Here is a 21,580-nt window from a genome sequence, read left to right as displayed (position 1 = left end):
CCGCCCCCCTTTTTTTCCTTCTGGCAGCGCGCCTCCTGCCGCGCCACCCTTTTGCTCCAGCAACGCTCCTCCTGCTGCACCCCCAATCGACCGTCTTCCCCTCCCCGGGTGTGCACACCCTACTTTGGAGACCACTGGTCTATAGCGCACACCCACCATAACATCACTCTTGTTGTTCTCGCTTCTAAACTTAACTCAAAGACTCTCAACAGGCTTTTCTCCAGTTTCAGACCGGACCTCTAAGCCGTCATACTGCTCTTGTCTACACAGCGCAACTCCTCACCTTGTCTCCCCCACCTGTCCTTCCTCAACAGTTTACACCAGTAGGGCGCCAGTCTATCAGGGGCCACCCCGCACTGCGGGGGCCTAACGCGTCATACCCACCCCTATCCCCATCCCGCCCCTTCACCTACTCCCTCTGCCCCCCGCCCGGCATCCGCAGCCTCATCCTCTATCTGCCCGAGAGGTCGCGCTGGACCAGCTGTGCGCATGTGTAGCGCTTTGCGTCACAGCTCCTGGGCCCGCCCCGTGAGTCCCTTCTCAGGAGGCTGCGCGCTGGAGACCGGTCGGCCGGACGCAAAGCGGCTGAGGGGCGCCTTTGTGTGACGTGGCGGGCGAAGCGGCCGCAGTCCCGGCCTCGGTAATGGGGCGAGTGGCCGGCGTCGCGCGGGCGCTACGGGCGGGCAACGTACCACAGCCCCGTGCGGGCAGCAGCTGCTGGGTCGCCCCTGTCAGCGTGCACCCCCCCCCGAGGCAGTGTGCAGTGATCCCCCCACCCCCACATCTTGGCAGTGTGGAGTGCGCCTCGTCCCCCCCTCCCCGAGGCAGGGTGCAATGCTTTCCCCCCACCCCCACATCTTGGCAGTGTGGATTGCGCCTCGCCCCCCCCCCCCGAGGCAGGGTGCAATGCTTTCCCCCCACCCCCACATCTTGGCAGTGTGGATTGCGCCTCGCCCCCCCCCCGAGGCAGTGTGCAGTGATCCCCCCACCCCCATATCTTGGCAGTGTGGAGTGGGCCTCGTCCCCCCCTCCCCGAGGCAGGGTGCAATGCTTTCCCCCCACCCCCACATCTTGGCAGTGTGGATTGCGCCTCGCCCCCCCCCCCCGAGGCAGGGTGCAATGCTTTCCCCCCACCCCCACATCTTGGCAGTGTGGATTGCGCCTCGCCCCCCCCCCGAGGCAGTGTGCAGTGATCCCCCCACCCCCATATCTTGGCAGTGTGGAGTGGGCCTCGTCCCCCCCTCCCCGAGGCAGGGTGCAATGCTTTCCCCCCACCCCCACATCTTGGCAGTGTGGATTGCGCCTCGCCCCCCCCCCGAGGCAGTGTGTAGTGCTTTCCCCCCCATCCCCGTATCTTGGCAGTGTGGATTGCGCCTGGCCCCCCCCCCCGAGGCAGTGTGTAGTGCTTTCCCCCCCATCCCCGTATCTTGGCAGTGTGGAGTGCGCCTCGTCCCCCCCTCCCCGAGGCAGGGTGCAGTGCTTTCCCCCCACCCCCACATCTTGGCAGTGTGGATTGCGCTTCGCCCCCCCCCCCCCCCGAGGCAGTGTGCAGTGCTTTCCCCCCCATCCCCGTATCTTGGCAGTGTGGAGTGCGCCTCATTCCCCCCCTTCCCCGAGGCAGTGTGCAATGCTTTCACCCCCACCCCCATATCTTGGCAATGTGCGTTCTTTGTTTGACTTATCAGTTTGCACTAAGGCTTTAGATCTTCCACACCCCCTTCGTTGGTCGTTGGCATAGTTTACATCTGCTCCTTGTTGGTGGGAGTTATCTGAATTGTAATTTCTATGCATGCATAAACACCACCCATGCAGTCTCTGTTCCAGACAGCCACCAAATGGTGTTGATTGGTCAGATATTTGTTCTTTGGATTCTTACAGATTAATAAGTATCCCAGTTTATAGATTCTTACAGATCTACCCAATGTCATGGGAGACACACAGACAGGGATCTGATTCTCCATTGCATTGTGCCTTGGAGGGAAGAATCAGGCTTCAGGAGTTTATATGTGGGTACCGTCTCAAGGGCAAGATGCAGGGGAAAAGCAGGCTTGAGCTGTGGGTAGAATCTGTGAAAAAGACCAATTATGTCATGTGCAGCATAAGGGCTGAGGGTGTATGTCCTCAGGAAGCAGCACATGACTTGGTGCATTAAACATGAAGCTCTGTCCTTCAGTGAAAACTGCTTTGAAGGACCTTTAGAGCACATTATAACACATGCATTTCTCAATGAAAGACATGATATATCATCAAAAACAATGAGGAGTCCTTGTGGCACCTTAGAGACTCACAAATTCACTTGGGCATAAGCTTTCATGGGCTAGAACCCACTTCATCAGATGCATGGAGTGGAAAATACAGTAGCAGGTATAAATACACAGCACATGAAAAGATGGGAAATTAGTATGGGGGAAATTAGAATCATAGAATATCAGGGTTGGAAGGGACCTCAGGAGGTCATCTAGTCCAACCCCCTGCTCAAAGCAAGACCAATCCCCAACTAAATCATCCCAGCCAGGGCTTTGTCAAGCCTGACCTTAAAAACTTCTGAGGAAGGAGATTCCACCACCTCCCTAGGTAACGCGTTCACTGTTTCACCACCCTCCTAGTGAAAAAGTTTTTCCTAATATCCAACCTAAACCTCCCCCACTGCAACTTGAGACCATTACTCCTCATTCTGTCATCTGTTACCACTGAGAACTGTCTAGAGCCATCTTCTTTGGAACCCCCTTTCAGGTAGTTGAAAGCAGCTATCAAATCCCCCCTCATTCTTCTCTTCTACAGACTAAACAATCCCAGTTCCCTCAGCCTCTCCTCATAAGTCATGTGTTCCAGTCCCCTAATCATTTTTGTTGCCCCTCGATCTGCTGGCAATGCCCCTACTTATACATCCCAAAATGCCATTGGCCTTGGCAGTCCAGAACTCAAGTTGTTTTGCTCCATAATGGGAAGAATGAAAGTGGTTGCTTCTGGATTTCTCAGACTGGGTCCCCAGCTTGAGAGAAAATCTGTCAGGATGGAAGGGTTGCTGTTCAAGATAAACGCCAGGGGTCAGATGCACTGAAGGGTGGTACCAGCACAGCTGAGCACTGGTGAGGGCCATTTCTGCAGGGAAACTAACAGGAACTTTTTGGTCATAATCTTTTGGGTGATTTTTTTTACCCGGGTAGTTTTTCTTTTCATGCCATTTTAGGAGTCTGCTCTGGGCAACAAAGCCTGTGAAAAGGCAAGAAGCCCTTTCCCTCAGAATTTCCCCCTCGGCACCTGGACTCGATGTAGAATTGACCACTCCTGAGAACTCAGGATGTCTGGTGTGGGTTACACGCACATACCCACTATTACATGTGACATGCCCCACATTTCCCTGGTGTTCAAGACCATGAGCTCAAGGGAGTGGGAGGAGCCCACCTCCATCATGTCCCTCATCTTGTATAATGAATGGCACCACATCCCACTAGGCTGTGCTCTGCCCCCAGGGAAGGCAATGGAGCAACAGCTGAGGATCCTGGCCCAGATGTCCCCAAGGGGAATAAAGCGGTGCACCCCACCTCCCTAACCTTTGGCATATGGAGCAGGAAGGGGGTGTGGCTGAGGTACTGCTGCAAGCTCCAGCCAGTCATGTCCAGCACATTGAGAGTGGGAGAGCAAGGGGAGAAGGGGGGAGGACGTCCAAGTCCTGCACATATCAGCCCAGGGAAGCAGGGAGATATGACACCCTCCCTGCTCCCCTCAACCCCCACCTAGTGTAGATCTTGTAGCAGGAGATTCCAGCCAGTATGTGATCTTTGGCAACTGAAGTGAGCTGTAGCTCACGAAAGCTTATGCTCAAATAAATTGGTTAGTCTCTAAGGTGCCACAAGTACTCCTTTTCTTTTTGCATATTCTGAGTGTACCAGGTTATGGGTGCAGTACTGCTGGCCCCGCTGCAGCCTGGCCTGCTTCTCCCCACACAGTTCCCTACCCACACTGGGTGCTCGTGCATGCAACAGAGTCAGATGTGTCTGTTGTGAGGGGGCTGGCATTCCCACCATTCTTCCTGAGCCAACAAAGGGAAGCGCCAGTGACACAGATGCCAGCTTTACTGTCAGTGTGGCAAGGTGCCCTGGGCCATGGGGTGGCTGACATGGACTTGGGCAAGGTAGGGAGGGCAGCGTGTACCCCAGCAAATGCCAGCAGTCAAGAATAGGCAGGATATCTCCTTGACTACATGTGCTGCGCAGCAGTGCCAGCAGCAGCTGAGGCCTGCCCCCTGTCTTGTGCCCCAGCAGGATCCCACTACTGTCCCTGTGAGCACTGAGCCAATGGCCTAAGGATGAGTTTTGATTTAGTTGGGGATCGGTCCTGCCTTGAGCAGGGGGCTGGACAAGACGACCTCCTTATGACCTCCTAATGACCCATCCACTCCCAATCTTTACAAAACCTAATTTCCGTCATACTAATTTCCCCCTACTGTTACTCACACCTTCTTGTCAACTGTTTGAAATGGGCCACTCTCATTACCAGTACAAAAGTGATTTTTTCTCCCTTAGTATCCTACTGTTAATTGAATTGTCTTGTTAGACTGACCTCCCACTTGGTATGGCAACTCCCATCTTTTCATGTGCTGTGTATTTATACCTGCTGCTGTATTTTCCATTCCATGCATCCGATGGAGTGGGTTCTAGCCCATGAAAGCTTATGCCCAAATGAATTTGTGAGTCTCTAAGGGTATGTCTACACTACGGAATAAGGTCGAATTTATAGAAGTCGGTTTTTTAGAAATCGGTTTTATATATTCGAGTGTGTGTGTCCCCACAGAAAATGCTCTAAGTGCATTAAGTGCATTAACTCGGCGGAGCGCTTCCACAGTACCGAGGCTAGAGTCGACTTCCGGAGCGTTGCACTGTGGATAGCTATCCCACAGTTCCCGCAGTCTCCGCTGCCCATTGGAATTCTGGATTCAGATCCCAATGCCTGATGGGGCTAAAACATTGTCGCGGGTGGTTCTGGGTACATATCGTCAGGCCCCCGTTCCCTCCCTCCCTCCGTAAAAGCAAGGGCAGACAATCATTTCGCGCCTTTTTTCCTGAGTTACCTGTGCAGATGCCATACCACTGCAAGCATGGAGCCCGCTCAGGTAACCGTCACCCTATGTCTCCTGGGTGCTGGCAGATGTGGTACGGCATTGCTACACAGTAGCAGCAACCCCTTGCCTTGTGGCAGCAGACGGTACAGTACGACTGGTAGCCGTCATCGTCATGTCCGAGGTGCTCCTGGCCACGTCGGCTGGGAGCGCCTGGGCAGACATGGGCGCAGGGACTAAATTTGGAGTGACTTGACCAGGTCATTCTCTTTAGTCCTGCAGTCAGTCCTATTGAACCGTCTTATGGTGAGCAGCCAGGCGATACGGACTGCTAGCAGTCGTACTGTACCATCTTCTGCCAGGCAGGCAAGAGATGAGGATTGCTAGTAGTCGTATTGTACCATCTTCTGCCAGGCAGGCAAGAGATGAGGATGGCTAGCAGTCGTACTGTACCATCTTCTGCCGAGCAGCCATGAGATGTGGATGGCATGCAGTCCTTCTGCACTGTCTGCTGCCAGCCAAAGATGTAAAAGATAGATGGAGTGGGTCAAAACAAGAAATAGACCAGATTTGTTTTGTACTCATTTGCCTCCTCCCCTGTCTAGGGGACTCATTCCTCTAGCGTACTCATTCGTCAGCGCGGTCACGTGAGTGATCAGGACATGGACACAGATTTCTCTGAAAGCATGGGCCCTGCCAATGCATGCATCATGGTGCTAATGGGGCAGGTTCATGCTGTGGAACGCCGATTCTGGGCTCGGGAAACAAGCACAGACTGGTGGGACCGCATAGTGTTGCAGGTCTGGGACGATTCCCAGTGGCTGCGAAACTTTCACATGAGTAAGGGCACTTTCATGGAACTTTGTGACTTGCTTTCCCCTGCCCTGAGGCGCATGAATACCAAGATGAGAGCAGCCCTCACAGTTGAGAAGCGAGTGGCGATAGCCCTGTGGAAGCTTGCAACGCCAGACAGCTACCGGTCAGTTGGGAATCAATTTGGAGTGGGCAAATCTACTGTGGGGGCTGCTGTGATGCAAGTAGCCCACGCAATCAAAGATCTGCTGATATCAAGGATAGTGACTCTGGGAAATGTGCAGGTCATAGTGGATGGCTTTGCTGCAATGGGATTCCCTAACTGTGGTGGGGCTATAGACGGAACCCATATCCCTATCTTGGCACCAGAGCATCAAGCCGCCGAGTGCATAAACCGCAAGGGGTACTTTTCGATAGTGCTGCAAGCTCTGGTGGATCACAAGGGATGTTTCACCAACATCAACGTGGGATGGCCGGGAAAGGTGCATGATGCTCGCATCTTCAGGAACTCTGGTCTGTTTCAAAAGCTGCAGGAAGGGACTTTATTCCCAGACCAGAAAATAACTGTTGGGGATGTTGAAATGCCTATATGTATCCTTGGGGACCCAGCCTACCCCTTAATGCCATGGCTCATGAAGCCGTACACAGGCAGCCTGGACAGTAGTCAGGAGCTGTTCAACTACAGGCTGAGCAAGTGCAGAATGGTGGTAGAATGTGCATTTGGACGTTTAAAGGCACGCTGGCGCAGTTTACTGACTCGCTTAGACCTCAGCAAAACCAATATTCCCACTGTTATTACTGCTTGCTGTGTGCTCCACAATATCTGTGAGAGTAAGGGGGAGACATTTATGGCGGGGTGGGAGGTTGAGGCAAATCACCTGGCTGCTGGTTACGCGCAGCCAGACACCAGGGCGGTTAGAAGAGCACAGGAGGGCGCGGTACGCATCAGAGAAGCTTTGAAAACCAGGCCAGGCTACGGTGTGAAAGTTCTGTTTGTTTCTCCTTGATGAAACCCCCCGCCCCTTGGTTCACTCTACTTCCCTGTAAGCTAACCACCTGCCCCTCCTCCCTTCAATCACCGCTTGCAGAGGCAATAAAGTCATTGTTGCTTCACATTCATGCATTCTTTATTCATTCATCACACAAATAGGGGGATGACTACCAAGGTAGCCCAGGAGGGGTGGTGGAGGAGGGAAGGAAAATGCCACACAGCACTTTAAGCACAACACTTTAAAAGTTTACAACTTTAAAATTTATTGAATGACAGCCTTCTTTTTTTTGGGCAATCCTCTGTGGTGGAGTGGCTGGTTGGCCGGAGGCCCCCCCACCGCGTTCTTGGGCGTCTGGGTGTGGAGGCTATGGAACTTGGGGAGGAGGGCGGTTGGTTACAGAGGGGCAGCAGTGGCAGTCTGTGCTCCAGCTGCCTTTGCTGCAGCTCAACCATACACTGGAGCATACTGGTTTGGTCCTGCAGCAGCCTCAGCATTGAATCCTGCCTCCTCTCATCACGCTGCCGCCACATTTGAGCTTCAGCCCTGTCTTCAGCCCGCCACTTACTCTCTTCAGCCCGCCACCTCTCCTCCCGGTCATTTTGTGCTTTTCTGCACTCGGACATTATTTGCCTCCACTCATTCGTCTGTGCTCTGTCAGTGTGGGAGGACAGCATGAGCTCGGAGAACATTTCATCGTGAGTGCGTTTTTTTTTCTTTTTAAGCTTCACTAGCCTCTGGGAAGGAGAAGATCCTGTGATCATTGAAACACATGCAGCTGGTGGAGAAAAAAAAAGGGACAGCGGTCTTTAAAAAGACACATTTTATAAAACAGTGGCTACACTCTTTCAGGGTAAACCTTGCTGTTAACATTACATACATAGCACATGTGGTTTCGTTACAAGGTCGCATTTCGCCTCCCCCCACCGCGTGGCTACCCCCTCAACCTTCCCCCCTCCCTGTGGCTAAAAGCGGGGAACATTTCTGTTTAGCCACAGGCAAACAGCCCAGCAGGAATGGGCTCCTCTGAGTGTCCCCTGAAGAAAAGCACTCTATTTCAACCAGGTGACCATGAATTATATCTCACTCTCCTAAGGATAACACAGAGAGATAAAGAACGGATTTGGTTGAATGCCAGCAAACATACACTGCAATGCTTTGTTCTACAGTGATTCCCGAGTACGTGTTACTGGCCTGGAGTTGTAAAGTGTCCTACCATGAAGGACGCAATAAGGCTGCCCTCCCCAGAAACCTTTTGCAAAGGCTTTAGGACTACATCTAGGAGAACCGTGAATGCCAGGGCAAAGTAATCCTTTCACATGCTTGCTTTTAAACCATGTATAGTATTTTAAAAGGTACACTCACCAGAGGTCCCTTCTCCGCCTGCTGGGTCCAGGAGGCAGCCTTGGGTGGGTTCGGGGGTACTGGCTCCAGGTCTAGGGTGAGAAACAGTTCCTGGCTGTCGGGAAAACCGGTTTCTCCGCTTGCTTGCTGTGAGCTATCTACAACCTCCTCCTCATCATCATCTTCTTCGTCCCCAAAACCTGCTTCCGTATTGCCTCCATCTCCATTGAAGGAGTCAAACAACACGGCTGGGGTAGTGGTGGCTGAACCCCCTAAAATGGCATGCAGCTCATCATAGAAGCGGCATGTTTGGGGCTCTGACCCAGAGCGGCTGTTCGCCTCTCTGGTTTTCTGGTAGGCTTGCCTCAGCTCCTTCAGTTTCACGCGGCACTGCTTCGGGTCCCTGTTATGGCCTCTGTCCTTCATGCCCTGGGAGATTTTGACAAAGGTTTTGGCATTTCGAAAACTGGAACGGAGTTCTGATAGCAGGGATTCCTCTCCCCAAACAGCGATCAGATCCCGTACCTCCCGTTCGGTCCATGCTGGAGCTCTTTTGCGATTCTGGGACTCCATCATGGTCACCTGTGCTGATGAGCTCTGCATGGTCACCTGCAGCTTGCCACGCTGGCCAAACAGGAAATGAGATTCAAAAGTTCGTGGTTCTTTTCCTGTCTACCTGGCCAGTGCATCTGAGTTGAGAGTGCTGTCCAGAGCGGTCAGAATGGAGCACTCTGGGATAGCTCCCGGAGGCCAATACCATCGAATTGTGTCCACAGTACCTCAAATTCGAGCCGGCAACGTCGATTTAAGCACTAATCCACTTGTCAGGGGTGGAGTAAGGAAATCGATTTTAAGAGCCCTTTAAGTCGAAATAAAGGGCTTCATTGTGTGGACGGGTGCAGGTTTACATCGATTTAACGCTGCTAAATTCGACCTAAAGTCCTAGTGTAGACCAGGGCTAAGGTGCCACAAGGACTCCTCGTTGTTTTTGCGGATACAGACTAACACGGCTACCACTCTGAAACATGATATATCATGTATATTTCATTGGGAATTTCCAGTGATACTCGAAGCTTTGGTTTCCCTCCTGCTTAAGTCTGGATTTTCCTAGATATTAGATGGGTTGATTGTGTGCAAAATATAATGATGATGCTGAAACTATCCTATCTGCAAATATGAACAACCTTTTACTCCCTAAGGGAGCTAGGTTTTCCCTATAGTTCTGCCTCCATAAAGAACAGTAGCAAGTCAGTTAGTTGAAAAATCTAGTTTTTTATGCATACAGGAATCATAGAATAACAGAGTTGGAAGGGACCTCTGGAGGCCATCTAGTCCAACCCCCTGCCCAGAGCAGGACCAATCCCAATTAAATCATCCCAGCCAGCGCTTTGTCAAGCCTGACCTTAAAAACTTCTAAGGAAGGGGATTCCACCACCTCCCTAGGTAACGCATTCCAGTGTTTCACCACCGTCCTAGTGAAAAAGTTTTTCCTAATATCCAACCTAAATCTCCCCCACTGCAACTTGAGACCATTACTCCTTGTTCTGTAATCTGCTATCACTGAGAACAGTCTAGATCCATCCTCTTTGGATCCACCTTTCAGGTAGTTGAAAGCAGCTATCAAATCCCCCCTCATTCTTCTCTTCCGTAGACTAAACAATCCCAGTTCCCTCAGCCTCTCCTCATAACTCATGTGTTCCAGTCCCCTAATCATTTTTGTTGCCCTTCGCTGGACTCTCTCCAGTTTCTCCACATCCTTCTTGTAGTGTGGGGCCCCAAACTGGACACAGTACTCCAGATGTGGCCTCACCAATGTCAAATAGAGAGGGACAATCACGTCCCTCGATCTGCTGGCAGTGCCCCTACATATACATCCCAAAATGCCATTGGCCTTCTTGGCAACAAGGGCACACTGTTGACTCATATCCAGCTTCTTGTCCACTGTCACCCGTAGGTCCTTCTCTGCAGAACTGCTGCCTAGCCATTCGGTCCGTAGTCTGTAGCGGTGCATTGGATTCTTCCGTCCTAAGTGCAGGACTCTGCACTTGTCCTTGTTGAACCTCATCAGATTTCTTTTGGCCCAATCCTCCATTTGTCTAGGTCCCTCTGTATTCTATCCCTACCCTCTAGCGTATCTACCACTCCTCCCAGTTTAGTGTCGTCTGCAGACTTGTTGAGGGTGCAATCCACACCATCCTCCAGATCATTAATGAAGATATTGAACAAAACCGGCCCCAGGACCGACCCTTGGGGCATTCCGCTAGATACCAGCTGCCAACTAGACATGGAGCCATTGATCACTACCCGTTGAGCCCGACAATCTAGCCAACTTTCTACCCATCTTGTAGTGCATCCATCCAGCCCATACTTCTTTAACTTGCTGAAAAGAATACTGTGGGAGACCGTGTCAAAAGCTTTGCTAAAGTCGAGGAATAACACGTCCACTGCTTTCCCTTCATCCACAGAACCAGTTATCTCATCATAGAAGGCAATTAGATTAGTCAGGCATGACTTTCCCTGGACCTGAAGAGCAGCAGGAAGAATTGAAACTGTGTGTTAATCCTCTGTTTGCATTTCAGGGCAACCATGACAGTTTCCTCTCTCGTCCAGCTTCGTTTGGTTTGGTGCTGTTGGACCCTACCAAGATGGCAGATGAACGGCCATAAGAGATCCTTGGCAGTGTGGACCAGTGCTACTGCTAAGTGGACACTTAAGCAGAAGAAACTAGCAGAGCTATACAGGATACCAGTGTCCAGGCCACCCATCCTATCGGGCACCAGTCTGCTGGGCAAGGGAGCTCTCTCTACAACCTCCATCAGCCCCAAGGAAGTGATGCTGACTAGTGAGCGGTATGGTGTGCAGAGGCTGCCCTTCTCTCATGTTTCTGATAGTGATTTAGCTTTTTTTGAGCACCTTATACCTGGTAGAGTCATCACAGACCCAGATGAACTGAGACTGTTTAATGTGGACTGGCTGCAGTCAGTCCGAGGTAGGTGTTTTAACATTTTGACACACCCTACCCCCTTTTCACCATGATTAGCAGGATGAAAAATCTGTAGGCAGAAACATCAACTCTGGTGCCAAGTTACTTATACAAATCCTACAGAATCAAGTTTGGTTATTAGAGCTGGTTGAAATTTTTATTTCAAAAATACTTTCCTATGAATTTTTTTGGGTCAAAACTCTCATTTTTGTCAGAATTTTTCATTGGAACAAAAAATATTTCCCAATCAGCTCTTTTGGTTAACTGTTAAATTATGTTTTTGTTTACATATACCCAAAGTTTTACCTTGCTTTTGAAATAGTTCATTTATAGTGAAATTCATCCACTAAGCAGTCAATTATGTTTTATTTTTTTCTTTTAGAGTATGGTATCCATCTTAAAAATAAGGATGTTCATTTGAAATCTTCAGATAGTCAAATCTTCCTTTGATTATCCTCAAGATGGAGCTATTGGATGTTGTCCCTGAAAATTAGTCTAAAAATGCAAGGGTGCCTGTAGATATGTGAGAGCTCTATAAAGTACTTGCCTTGTATCATCATTAAACTCACTGACCCAGTGAGTATTTAGAGCAAGGTGTTAAAATACCCTACAGTAGGGTATTATTCTTCAGTCTTCAACACAGCTAACTTATTTTTGAGAGGGTGATTGTTATTGGAGTTTTCGTGTCTCTTATTTATTCTCTTAGCATGGAAAATGGCATACGTTTTTCATGGTTGCCAGTGCCAAGGCAATGAAGCAGAATGCCAGACTGAGCAGAGCTAATTTAGGAAATTTAAGATTTGTCTCTGTGGAGCAGACCAATGATTAGGGCCCTAACACATTCATGATCCATTTTGGTCATTTCATGATCATAGGATTTTTAAAATCATAAGCTTCATGATTTCAGCTATTTAAATATAAAATGTCATGGTGTTGTAATTGTAGGCATCTTGACCCAAAAAGGAGTTGTGTGTGTGTGTGTGTGTGTGTGTAAAAGATTATTGTAGGGGGTGTTGTGGTACTGCTATCCTTACTTCTGTGCTGCCTTCAGAGCTGGACAGCTGGAGAGCAGTGGCTGCTGGCCAGGATCCCAACTCTGAAGGCAGAGCCACCACCAGCAGCAGCGCAGAAGTAAGGATGGCAAGGTATGGTATTGCCACCCTTCTTCTGCTCTGCTGCCTGCAGCGCTAAACCTTCAGTCAGTAGCCGCCACTCTCTGGCTGCCCAGCTCTGAAGGCTGCAGTGCGGAAGGTTGACATGGTATGGTATGTCACCCTTACTTCTGCACTGCTGATGGTAGGGTATTGCCTTCAGAGCTGAGCACCCAGCCAATAGCTGCCACTCTGTGGCCACCCAGCTCTGCAGGCAGCATAGAAGTAATAGTGGCAATACTGTGACCCCCCCGTAAAATAACCTTCCAACCCCTAGAAACTCCCTTTTGGGTCAGGACCCCCAATATGAGAAACACTGGTCTCCCCCCATGAAATCTGTATAGTATAGGGTAAAAGCACACAAAAGACCAGATTTCACGGGAGGAGACCAGATTTCACGGTCCGTGACACGTTTTTGATAGCCGAGAATTTGGTAGGGCCTTACCAGTGATTTACCTCGTTATGAACCCTGCTTTTTCTAGCAGACTATGTGTACAGTACTTCAGGGAGAGGTGAAAGTCACCCATTATTACATCTGGCCAATTATCCAAGTTCTTCTGTGGGAAAAAATCCAGTCACATGAGAGCTGGTATTTGCCAAAACTATTGCCATTTAATCTCTTTTATTTTCTGACCATCTCATGTCCTCACCATAGCAACGTACTCTGACTAATTGTAAAATGAGAATAATGATATTTACCTCTTTAGTAAAGTGCTTGGAAAGCATAGATAAAAAACACTATATAAGAGCTCGGTATTATTCCTGTTATTATAGGACTGCTCCCTTTGCAGCCGATCAATGTCATTTCTGATCAGTGAGTTTGGTTACTATTGGAGCATTGCAGGAACATGTTTCTTCCATGATTTTTCCTGTGCTCCTAGACCAAGGAACAAGTAACCTCACCTCATAATTGAACCTCATGGTGCAGGTGGCCCTGGCATGTTCTGTTGCCACTAGTGTCAGAAATACCAAAAGATGTCAGGTTTTTCTTTTTGGCCACAGTCTTTGCTTCAGATTGATTTTACCATACCTTACTTCCATTGCAGGCTGCAGTACTATGTTGCTGAGGCCACGGACAGCAGCAGAGGTATCTGAGATTCTCAGGTAATTTACATCTTTTTAACTGATCTTTGCTACTTAGTGCTTCTGTTTTATTATCTCTGAATTCTGTCTTTGCTCTGTTCTACTAACTTTCTCATTATATCATTTGACATTGATACCAGATTTAATCAAGAAACCAGGTAATGTGCATGAATGAGCAAAATCCAGTCTAACTATAAAAGCTAGACCAAGAGAGCTTTCAAATGGTTAGGAAAGGTAATGGTTTCCTAACTAGCAATGTGATCACTGAGAACAAGTAACAAATATAAATGCCAAATGGGAAACATCTGGCTTCTCAGGTCCACACCCCTGTGGCCCTGATTAGAAAATACTAAGTAGTAGAGTGTGTGTGTGCAGCAGGGGAGGGTTTAGAGGGCGACGTCTCATCACTAGTGATTTCTCTGCTCCACTGAACTGACCTAATTGGAAACAGTGCCAATAGTAGGAAGGGACCACCCTCGGAAGGTCACAACAAGCTCAGGCTGAAGGAGAAAAATAGCCAAAGGGGAAAAAGGAGATTAGGAGAACAAAAGGAAGATAAAATAAGAGATTCAAAATAAATCCTCCCAGAGAAACCTTGAGCCTGATCCCAGCTTCAAACAGCTCCTGAACCTGAAGATCTGATTCTATATCTTTTGAAGTCAATGACAGTACTTTCCTAGGTGTCACTGGGTGTAGAATCGAGCCCTAATTTAGCAGCAGTACACAGGCTCACCACTTGGTGGTTCAGACAGTTAAAAAGGTTGATCATATTTTACAACAGTGTATGAGCCCAATACCAGGTGTGTTACAACAAAATGTAAAGTGACCCTAAAACCTTCTACCATCAAGATCTGCATTTTTGAAATATTTTCTAGTACACTGCAGCTTTGTACACTTAATACAACTGGAACTTGCAGGATTCAGGATATCTCTTGGTTCAGCAACAAAAGAACACCATATTTTCCGAGTTCTAAAAGGTTTTAGAGGGGATTTTTAAAGTCCATTAGTTACAAGAGAAACTAAAAATATTTTTACATAACTACATAGTCCTTATCCTGAGATGCATCACAGCTGTGTAAGAACTGGTTGTGGCACTTTACCTTCTTGAAGGCCCCTTGCTAGTAAACAGCTGTTCCTGATAGTATCCTGTATTCCCTCTAAGAGTCTGAATTGGCCTTCTGTTCTTGGTCCTTTCTTAATCCTCCACCCTGTACATGTGTATGAGGTCTAAGCAGGGAATTAACTTAGACTGCAATTTTGGAATTAGATTGTAAGCTCTGTGGGGCAGAGACCTGTCTTTTTACTTGTTCTGTAAGATGTCCTGCACGCACCCATAGTTCTCTATAAATAAGGCTACGATGAGGTCACAGAAGTCGCGGATTCCATGACTTCCATTGACCTCCATGACATTTTCTAACCTGGGGCTAGAGCTCCCAGCCAGCCCTGCCCCCACAGCTCCCAGCCTTCACCCTGGTGGGGGGGACTCCGTAGCTGCCCAGCTGTGGCAGGTAGCCGGCGGATCCCGCAGCTGCCTAGCCGTGGCAGGAGGCCCCCTGCAGCTGCCCAGCCGCAGGTCGGAGAACTCCCCGCAGCTGCCCAGCAGGCAGCGGGTGGCTGACAGATGCTGCAGTTGACCGGTGGCGGGGGAACTCCCCGCTGCTGCCCAGTCCCATGGGCAGGGGGACCCTGGAGCTCCCACACACCGCTGCGCTGGGGGACACGGAGCCCCAGCAAAACCAAAGAAATGAAAATCCCATGTGATGAGGTGGAAAGAACATGCAGCAGTGTGATAGAGATTTGCTAACAAAGGCAGCCTCATGAAGAATTAGTTTCTAAAAGGAATTGACTGCTGTTGGGAGTAAAAATATTGTATTGGTCCTACATTTATATTCCTTTATTCAAGGCCTATTGGCATCAGCAGGAGTTGTGTTTTCTCACTCGCTATCTGAAACTGGCCCTTCATCTCAAATTCAGTTTTTAGGACTGAAACAATTAGTGTTGGTGAGGACAACCGATTCATCCAACTGCACATGTGCATGTGAGAACAAATCTCCCAGAGGCATGCAGAAGGGAGGTGGGGCATGGCTCTGAGCAGTGTGACCTTTGAACAATGTGTTCCCTTTCAGGTATTGTAACAAAAGGAACTTGGCGGTAAACCCCCAGGGAGGTAACACTGGCCTTGTGGGGGGCAGCGTTCCTGTCTTTGATGAGATTATTCTCTCCACAGCTCTGATGAACCAGGTCATCAGCTTCAACAGTGTGTCTGGTAAATATATTTCTTCTAATGTAAAAGGGCTCATCTTTTAGTCCTCTGAATCCTGCCCTCCTTCAGAGAGGTGCTTAGTGTAGTATCAGCAGGGATCCAGACCAGCAGCACCACGAGGAGGCAGCAGGGGCTTCCTGAATCCAGGATTCTTCTGATGTTGTTTCTGATAGTACATGGAGACTGGGGGAAGGAAAAGGACTACCTGAACTCATCCCAGTATCTGTTTAAGAAATCCATATGGGATACTATCTGGATCTGATAGTAAAGGGTAGGACATAAATTACAGCTGTATTGAAGAAAGGATCTGCCAGGTTTATGGCCAGTCTGCACTGGCATTTGTGGAGGAGAGAAATGGGAAAAGTATGCATATGTGGTTGGACTTGGGGAATGAGAAAACCTCTGGTTGATGTGAACATTAAAGTTCTTAAAAAGTTGAGGTAAGGGAAAATTAAAGGGAGAGAAATATTTGGTACCGCGGTGTTCCAGATACCAATCCAGGACCTTTGCCTCCTGAAGTCAGTGTCAAAACTCCCATAGACTTCAGTAGGAGGGAGATAGAGCCATGACAAGAGTTGTTTTGGATTTGAATTGTACCATCAGGGTAGAAGTTTTGGAGAAAGAGGAGGTCCTAGTTGCTTACCGCTGTCCTGCCTCTTTAGGAGACCATTTCTGTGTGTCAAATTGTAGCTTGATTCTTTTGTTTTCAGGAATCCTTGTTTGCCAGGCTGGCTGTATTTTAGAGAACCTGAACACGTATCTTGAGGAGCTGGACTTCATCATGCCACTTGACCTTGGGGCAAAGGGCAGCTGCCACATTGGTGGTAATGTGGCAACAAATGCAGGAGGCCTGAGGCTGTTGAGGTACGGCTCTCTCCGAGGGACAGTTCTGGGACTGGAAGTGGTAAGATGAGTGTCTTGTAGCTGCTTTCTGTATCTGAACTTCTTTCCATCCTGTATCCTGCCACCATCCTGTTTTTATATTCCTGTTATTCTAGAAATGTACATCACGACACCAAGCTGGGAGAGGTTGCAAGCACTTTGGAGAATGGGATTAAAATTTAAAATGACCTTGACAAATTCGAGAATTAGTCAGAAATCAACAAGATGAAGTTTAATAAAGACAAGTACAAAGTACTATGCTTAGGAACGAAAAATCAAATGCACAACTACAAAATGGGGCATAATTAGTTCGGTGGTAGTACTGCTGAATAGAATCGGAGGTTATAGTGGATCACTAATTGCGTACGAGTTAACAGTGTGATGCAGTTGTGAAAAAGGCTAATGTAATTCTAGGGTGTATTAACAGGAGTGTGCTATGTAAGACATGAGAAGTAGTTGTCCTGCTCTATTCAGCACTGGTGAGGCCTCAGCTGGAGTACTGTGTGTCCAGTTGTCGGCCCACACTTTGAGAGAGGTGGACAAACTGGAGAGAGTCCAGAGCTAAATTCCCCTGTAAGCTGTGCAGCTGCACTGCAGGCTATCAAGGCCCGCTGGAGCTTCTGGGGAGAGAAGTCCCTCACCCAGCCCAGGCCCGCTGGAATGGCCGCAGCCGGGAAGAGGAGCCCTTCCCCTGACCCAGCCAAGACCCGCTGGAGCTGCCGAGGAGAGGAGCCCTTCACCCGGCCCAGGCCCGCCAGAACTGCCACAGCCGGGGAGAGGAGCCCTGGCCCAGTCCAGGCCCGCTGGAGCTGTCATGGAGAGGATCCCCTCCCTTGGCCCAGCCCAGAGTTGCCAGGGAGAAGAGCCCCTCCCCCAGCCCAGGCATGCCAGAGCGGCCACAGCCAGGGAGAAGCGCCTCTCACCGGGTGCTGAGCTGCAGCAGAGAGAGAGGGCTGGGGGAAGTCCTCTCTCCCTGCCGCAGCCCCAGGGCAGCCTGAACCCCAAACCCCTCATCCCTGGCCCCATCCCAAAGCATTCATCCCTAATTGGAGCAGTCACCCCCTGCACCCAACTCTCTGCCCCACCTCTGAGCCCCCCTCCCGGACCCCTCATCCCCAGCCCCACCTCAAAGCCCGCACCCCTAGCCAGAGCCCTCACCCCCCCCTCCACACCCCAACCCTCTGCCCTAGCCCTGAGCCCCCTCCCACACTAAAGCCCTCGATCCCACCCCCACCATGCATCAGCTCCATATTGGTGCACATTACAAAATTCATTCTGCACATGGATCTAAAAAATTAGAGAGAACAGTGCTCTCCTCTGGACCAACAAAAATGATAAAAAGGTTTAGATAACCTGGACTATGAGAAAAGGTTAAAAAACTGGGCATGTTTAGTCTTGAGAAGAAAAGGCTGAGAGGGGAACCTGATAAGTCTTCCAGTATGTTAAGGGCTGTTATAAAGGGGACTGTGATCAATTCCCCATGTCCACTGAAGGGAGGACAAGAAGTAATGGGTGTAATGTCAGATTTTGGTTGGAGTTAGAAAGTTTTTCCTCCTCTCTAAGGGTAGTTAAGCACTGGAAAAGGCTTCCAAGAGAGGTTGTGGAATCCCTTGTTGTCTAGCCTGTTCTTAAAACCCTTCAAACACCTGTCAGGGATGGTCTAGGTTTATCTGTGTGATGGGTTGCCCTTGGGATGCTGCCTGGAACTGGGGTACCACTAAGCCCTCTGATCCACCAGCCTGGGCTCCCTCTCACACTTAACTGCTGTGACAAGCTGCAAAGCCATCCAGCCTGCACTTTCACCAGCATTCACACAGGTAGAGACATACCCAGCTGCAGTTACCGGCAGACTCTCTAACCACCAGCTTCCCAGCCTAGGACTACAGACCAGTACCGTCTTGCCCTGGTCAAATCTAGCCAGTATATGGGTTTAACACTTGGTCTGTGTCTCCCTCAATGTGAAGAGGACCATGCACACTTGTGGAAACCAAGATGAGATTTTCCCCAGACACCTTAATCAAATGTACACTGTTTTGGATTAAAACATAAAATAAGTTTATTAACTACAAAAGATAGATTTTAATTGATTATAAGTGATAGCAAACAGATCAAAGCAGATTATGCAGTAAATAAAAATGCAAACTGAGTTTAACATACTAAATAGGTAGGATATGGATTGGCAGATTCTCACCCTGAGTGATAAACAGGCTGGCAGATTCTTAAGGCACAAGCTGCCTTTGCTTAGCAGCTTCGGTTTCCCAAGTTTTCATACATAGGCTAGAAATCCCTTTAGCCTGGGACCATCACTTCCCCCAGTTCAGTCTTTGTTCCTCAGGTGTTTTCAGGTGCACAGGTTGTTATAGGGAGAGTGAGGTACCTTCATGTTGTCATTTCCCCCTTTTATATATTTTTTTCTACTTGCTGGAAAGTTCTTTTGCTGTGACCTGGGTCCAAACAGTAGTGCTGTCTCTGAGAGGTTTCTGTTGTACACAGCTCCTGGGGTAATCCTTGTGTTTGTGTGCGTTTCCTCAATAAGCCATTAACATTGTTTGGTCTTTTTATTGTTGTACCTGAAAGGTTGCTTGTGGCTGTTTTCACAACATGTTTCAGTAACACATTGTTAGCTGACGGCCAAGGATGTTTGGTGCCAGCTATGCCCGTTTATACCATCCGTGACTTTAACCGCTAGGACGCACTGTCCCTTCGCGGCAGGCAGCCCGGGCTAGGCTGACGGATGCCCCAAGGTCCTAACCACCCGTGACTTTAACTGCTAGAGCTCAGAGCTCCTTCGCAGCGGGCAGTCAATACTGACTGACAGGTGCCCCAATGGCAGCACTAAGAGCCTCTCCACACCCGTGACTTTAACTGCTAGAGCTCAGAGCTCCTTCGCAGTGGGCAGCCAGGATTGACTGACAGGTGCCCCAAGAGTTTGCCCCGTGGAGGCGGCACAACTCAACGCTAGGCTCTTAGTACTCTCACCTAATGGCCAGGCTTTAGAGCCAAAATGGCTGAGGTTCTTTAATTGTGTTGGCTGCTTTACAGTAAACCAGAGAAAACAAGTCAGGCTTATGCATAAATGGTTACCAAAATTTATTAAGCTAGATTCTAATCATGTGGTTACAAAATTGCTAGTGCCTACTTATTTAAATGTAGAGATGTTACACACACAAACAAGTTACAAAACTGAAGCCACAATCCCAAAGAAAGAAAACAAAGTATAGAGCTCTATTTCAAAATATGTGTACACTAAAGATAGGAGATCAGGTGTGGGTGCTTCTTACCCTCCTTGCATCTCTCGATTCCAGCGGTGCCAAGCCAGGATCGGTCACTCAATTCCGCAGAAAGACGAATAAGGGACAAGGCTTAGGGACCCTCTTAGCTGCAGAAGCCTTGGGAGGCTGTCACTTATCTGACCAGCAGATAGATAGTGAAAAGCACTCAAAAATCATGGTGCTGTAGGTCCCCTACTTATACCTCTGTACTCCTTTATTCTCTTTCTCCTTTCTTATGCTAAATTGAGGCTGGTCTGTTGGGGTGACGCCAGCTTTCGCAAGAGTAGTTTACACTTGCAAGGGAGAGAAACAATAAGTGTCGACTACTGGACATTTCTTTTATCAGGGTAAATATTTTCCCACCTAGGATGTTGGTGTGTGTGCATCACGCTATTAGTAGGGGCTAAGAGCCATGTCTGTCACAGGGCCTCTGCCTGCTCATAGAATCATAGAATATCAGGGTTGGAAGGGACCCCAGAAGGTCATCTAGTCCAACCCCCTGCTCAAAGCAGGACCAATTCCCACTTAAATCATCCCAGCCAGGGCTTTGTCAAGCCTGACCTTAAAAACCTCTAAGGAAGGAGATTCTACCACCTCCCTAGGTAACGCATTCCAGTGTTTCACCACCCTCTTAGTGAAAAAGTTTTTCCTAATATCCAATCTAAACCTCCCCCACTGCAACTTGAGACCATTACTCCTCGTTCTGTCATCTGCTACCATTGAGAACAGTCTAGAGCCATCCTCTTTGGAACCCCCTTTCAGGTAGTTGAAAGCAGCTATCAAATCCCCCCTCATTCTTCTCTTCTGCAGGCTAAACAATCCCAGCTCCCTCAGCCTCTCCTCATAACTCATGTGTTCCAGACCCCTAATCATTTTTGTTGCCCTTCGCTGGACTCTCTCCAATTTATCCACATCCTTCTTGAAGTGTGGGGCCCAAAACTGGACACAGTACTCCAGATGAGGCCTCACCAATGTCGAATAGAGGGGAACGATCACGTCCCTCGATCTGCTCGCTATGCCCCTACTTATACATCCCAAAATGCCATTGGCCTTCTTGGCAACAAGGGCACACTGCTGACTCATATCCAGCTTCTCGTCCACTGTCACCCCTAGGTCCTTTTCCGCAGAACTGCTGCCTAGCCATTCGGTCCCTAGTCTGTAGCTGTGCATTGGGTTCTTCCGTCCTAAGTGCAGGACCCTGCACTTATCCTTATTGAACCTCATCAGATTCCTTTTGGCCCAATCTTCCAATTGGTCTAGGTCCTTCTGTATCCTATCCCTCCCCTCCAGCGTATCTACCACTCCTCCCAGTTTAGTATCATCCGCAAATTTGCTGAGAGTGCAATCCACACCATCCTCCAGATCATTTATGAAGATATTGAATAAAACCGGCCCCAGGACCGACCCTTGGGGCACTCCACTTGATACCGGCTGCCAACTAGACATGGAGCCATTGATCACTACCCGTTGAGCCCGACAATTTAGCCAGCTTTCTACCCACCTTATAGTGCATTCATCCAGCCCATACTTCCTTAACTTGCTGACAAGAATACTATGGGAGACCGTGTCAAAAGCTTTGCTAAAGTCAAGAAACAATACATCCACTGCTTTCCCTTCATCCACAGAACCAGTAATCTCATCATAAAAGGCGATTAGATTAGTCAGGCATGACCTTCCCTTGGTGAATCCATGCTGGCTGTTCCTGATCACTTTCCTCTCATGCAAGTGCTTCAGGATTGAT

General features: G+C 49.0%; 2 protein-coding genes across 5 annotated transcripts in view; one reads left to right on the top strand and one right to left on the bottom strand.

Annotated features, from left to right (window-relative positions):
- Window positions 1-540: 540 nt before the first annotated feature.
- Window positions 541-21,580, top strand: part of D2HGDH (D-2-hydroxyglutarate dehydrogenase) — a 34,577-nt gene continuing 13,537 nt past the window's right edge. For 2 of the 4 annotated variants that reach the window (XM_073360410.1, XM_073360409.2), the window contains exons 1-5: window positions 541-640; window positions 10,785-11,194; window positions 13,386-13,443; window positions 15,549-15,688; window positions 16,396-16,589. In XM_073360410.1, the coding sequence (XP_073216511.1) occupies window positions 10,792-11,194; window positions 13,386-13,443; window positions 15,549-15,688; window positions 16,396-16,589 (795 nt within the window). In that variant the 5' untranslated portion in view covers window positions 541-640; window positions 10,785-10,791. Of the gene's footprint in view, window positions 641-10,784; window positions 11,195-13,385; window positions 13,444-15,548; window positions 15,689-16,395; window positions 16,590-21,580 lie in introns of those variants that run through there. The other 2 variants (XM_073360411.2, XM_073360412.2) reach the window with 2 other exon arrangements.
- On the bottom strand, window positions 7,003-8,971 carry LOC140916920 (myb/SANT-like DNA-binding domain-containing protein 7). Its single transcript, XM_073358818.2, has 2 exons — window positions 8,227-8,971; window positions 7,003-7,639 (listed from the first exon to the last, which is right to left on the bottom strand). Exons 1-2 carry the CDS (start codon window positions 8,806-8,808, stop codon window positions 7,622-7,624), a joined length of 600 nt encoding a protein of 199 aa, XP_073214919.1. The 5' UTR covers window positions 8,809-8,971; the 3' UTR covers window positions 7,003-7,621.

Source organism: Lepidochelys kempii, chromosome 9 (genome assembly GCF_965140285.1).
Source record: "Lepidochelys kempii isolate rLepKem1 chromosome 9, rLepKem1.hap1, whole genome shotgun sequence".
NCBI lineage: Eukaryota > Metazoa > Chordata > Testudines > Cheloniidae > Lepidochelys > Lepidochelys kempii.
The sequence above is the reverse complement of the archived record's forward strand: the minus strand, read 5'-3'. Positions and strand labels throughout refer to the sequence as shown.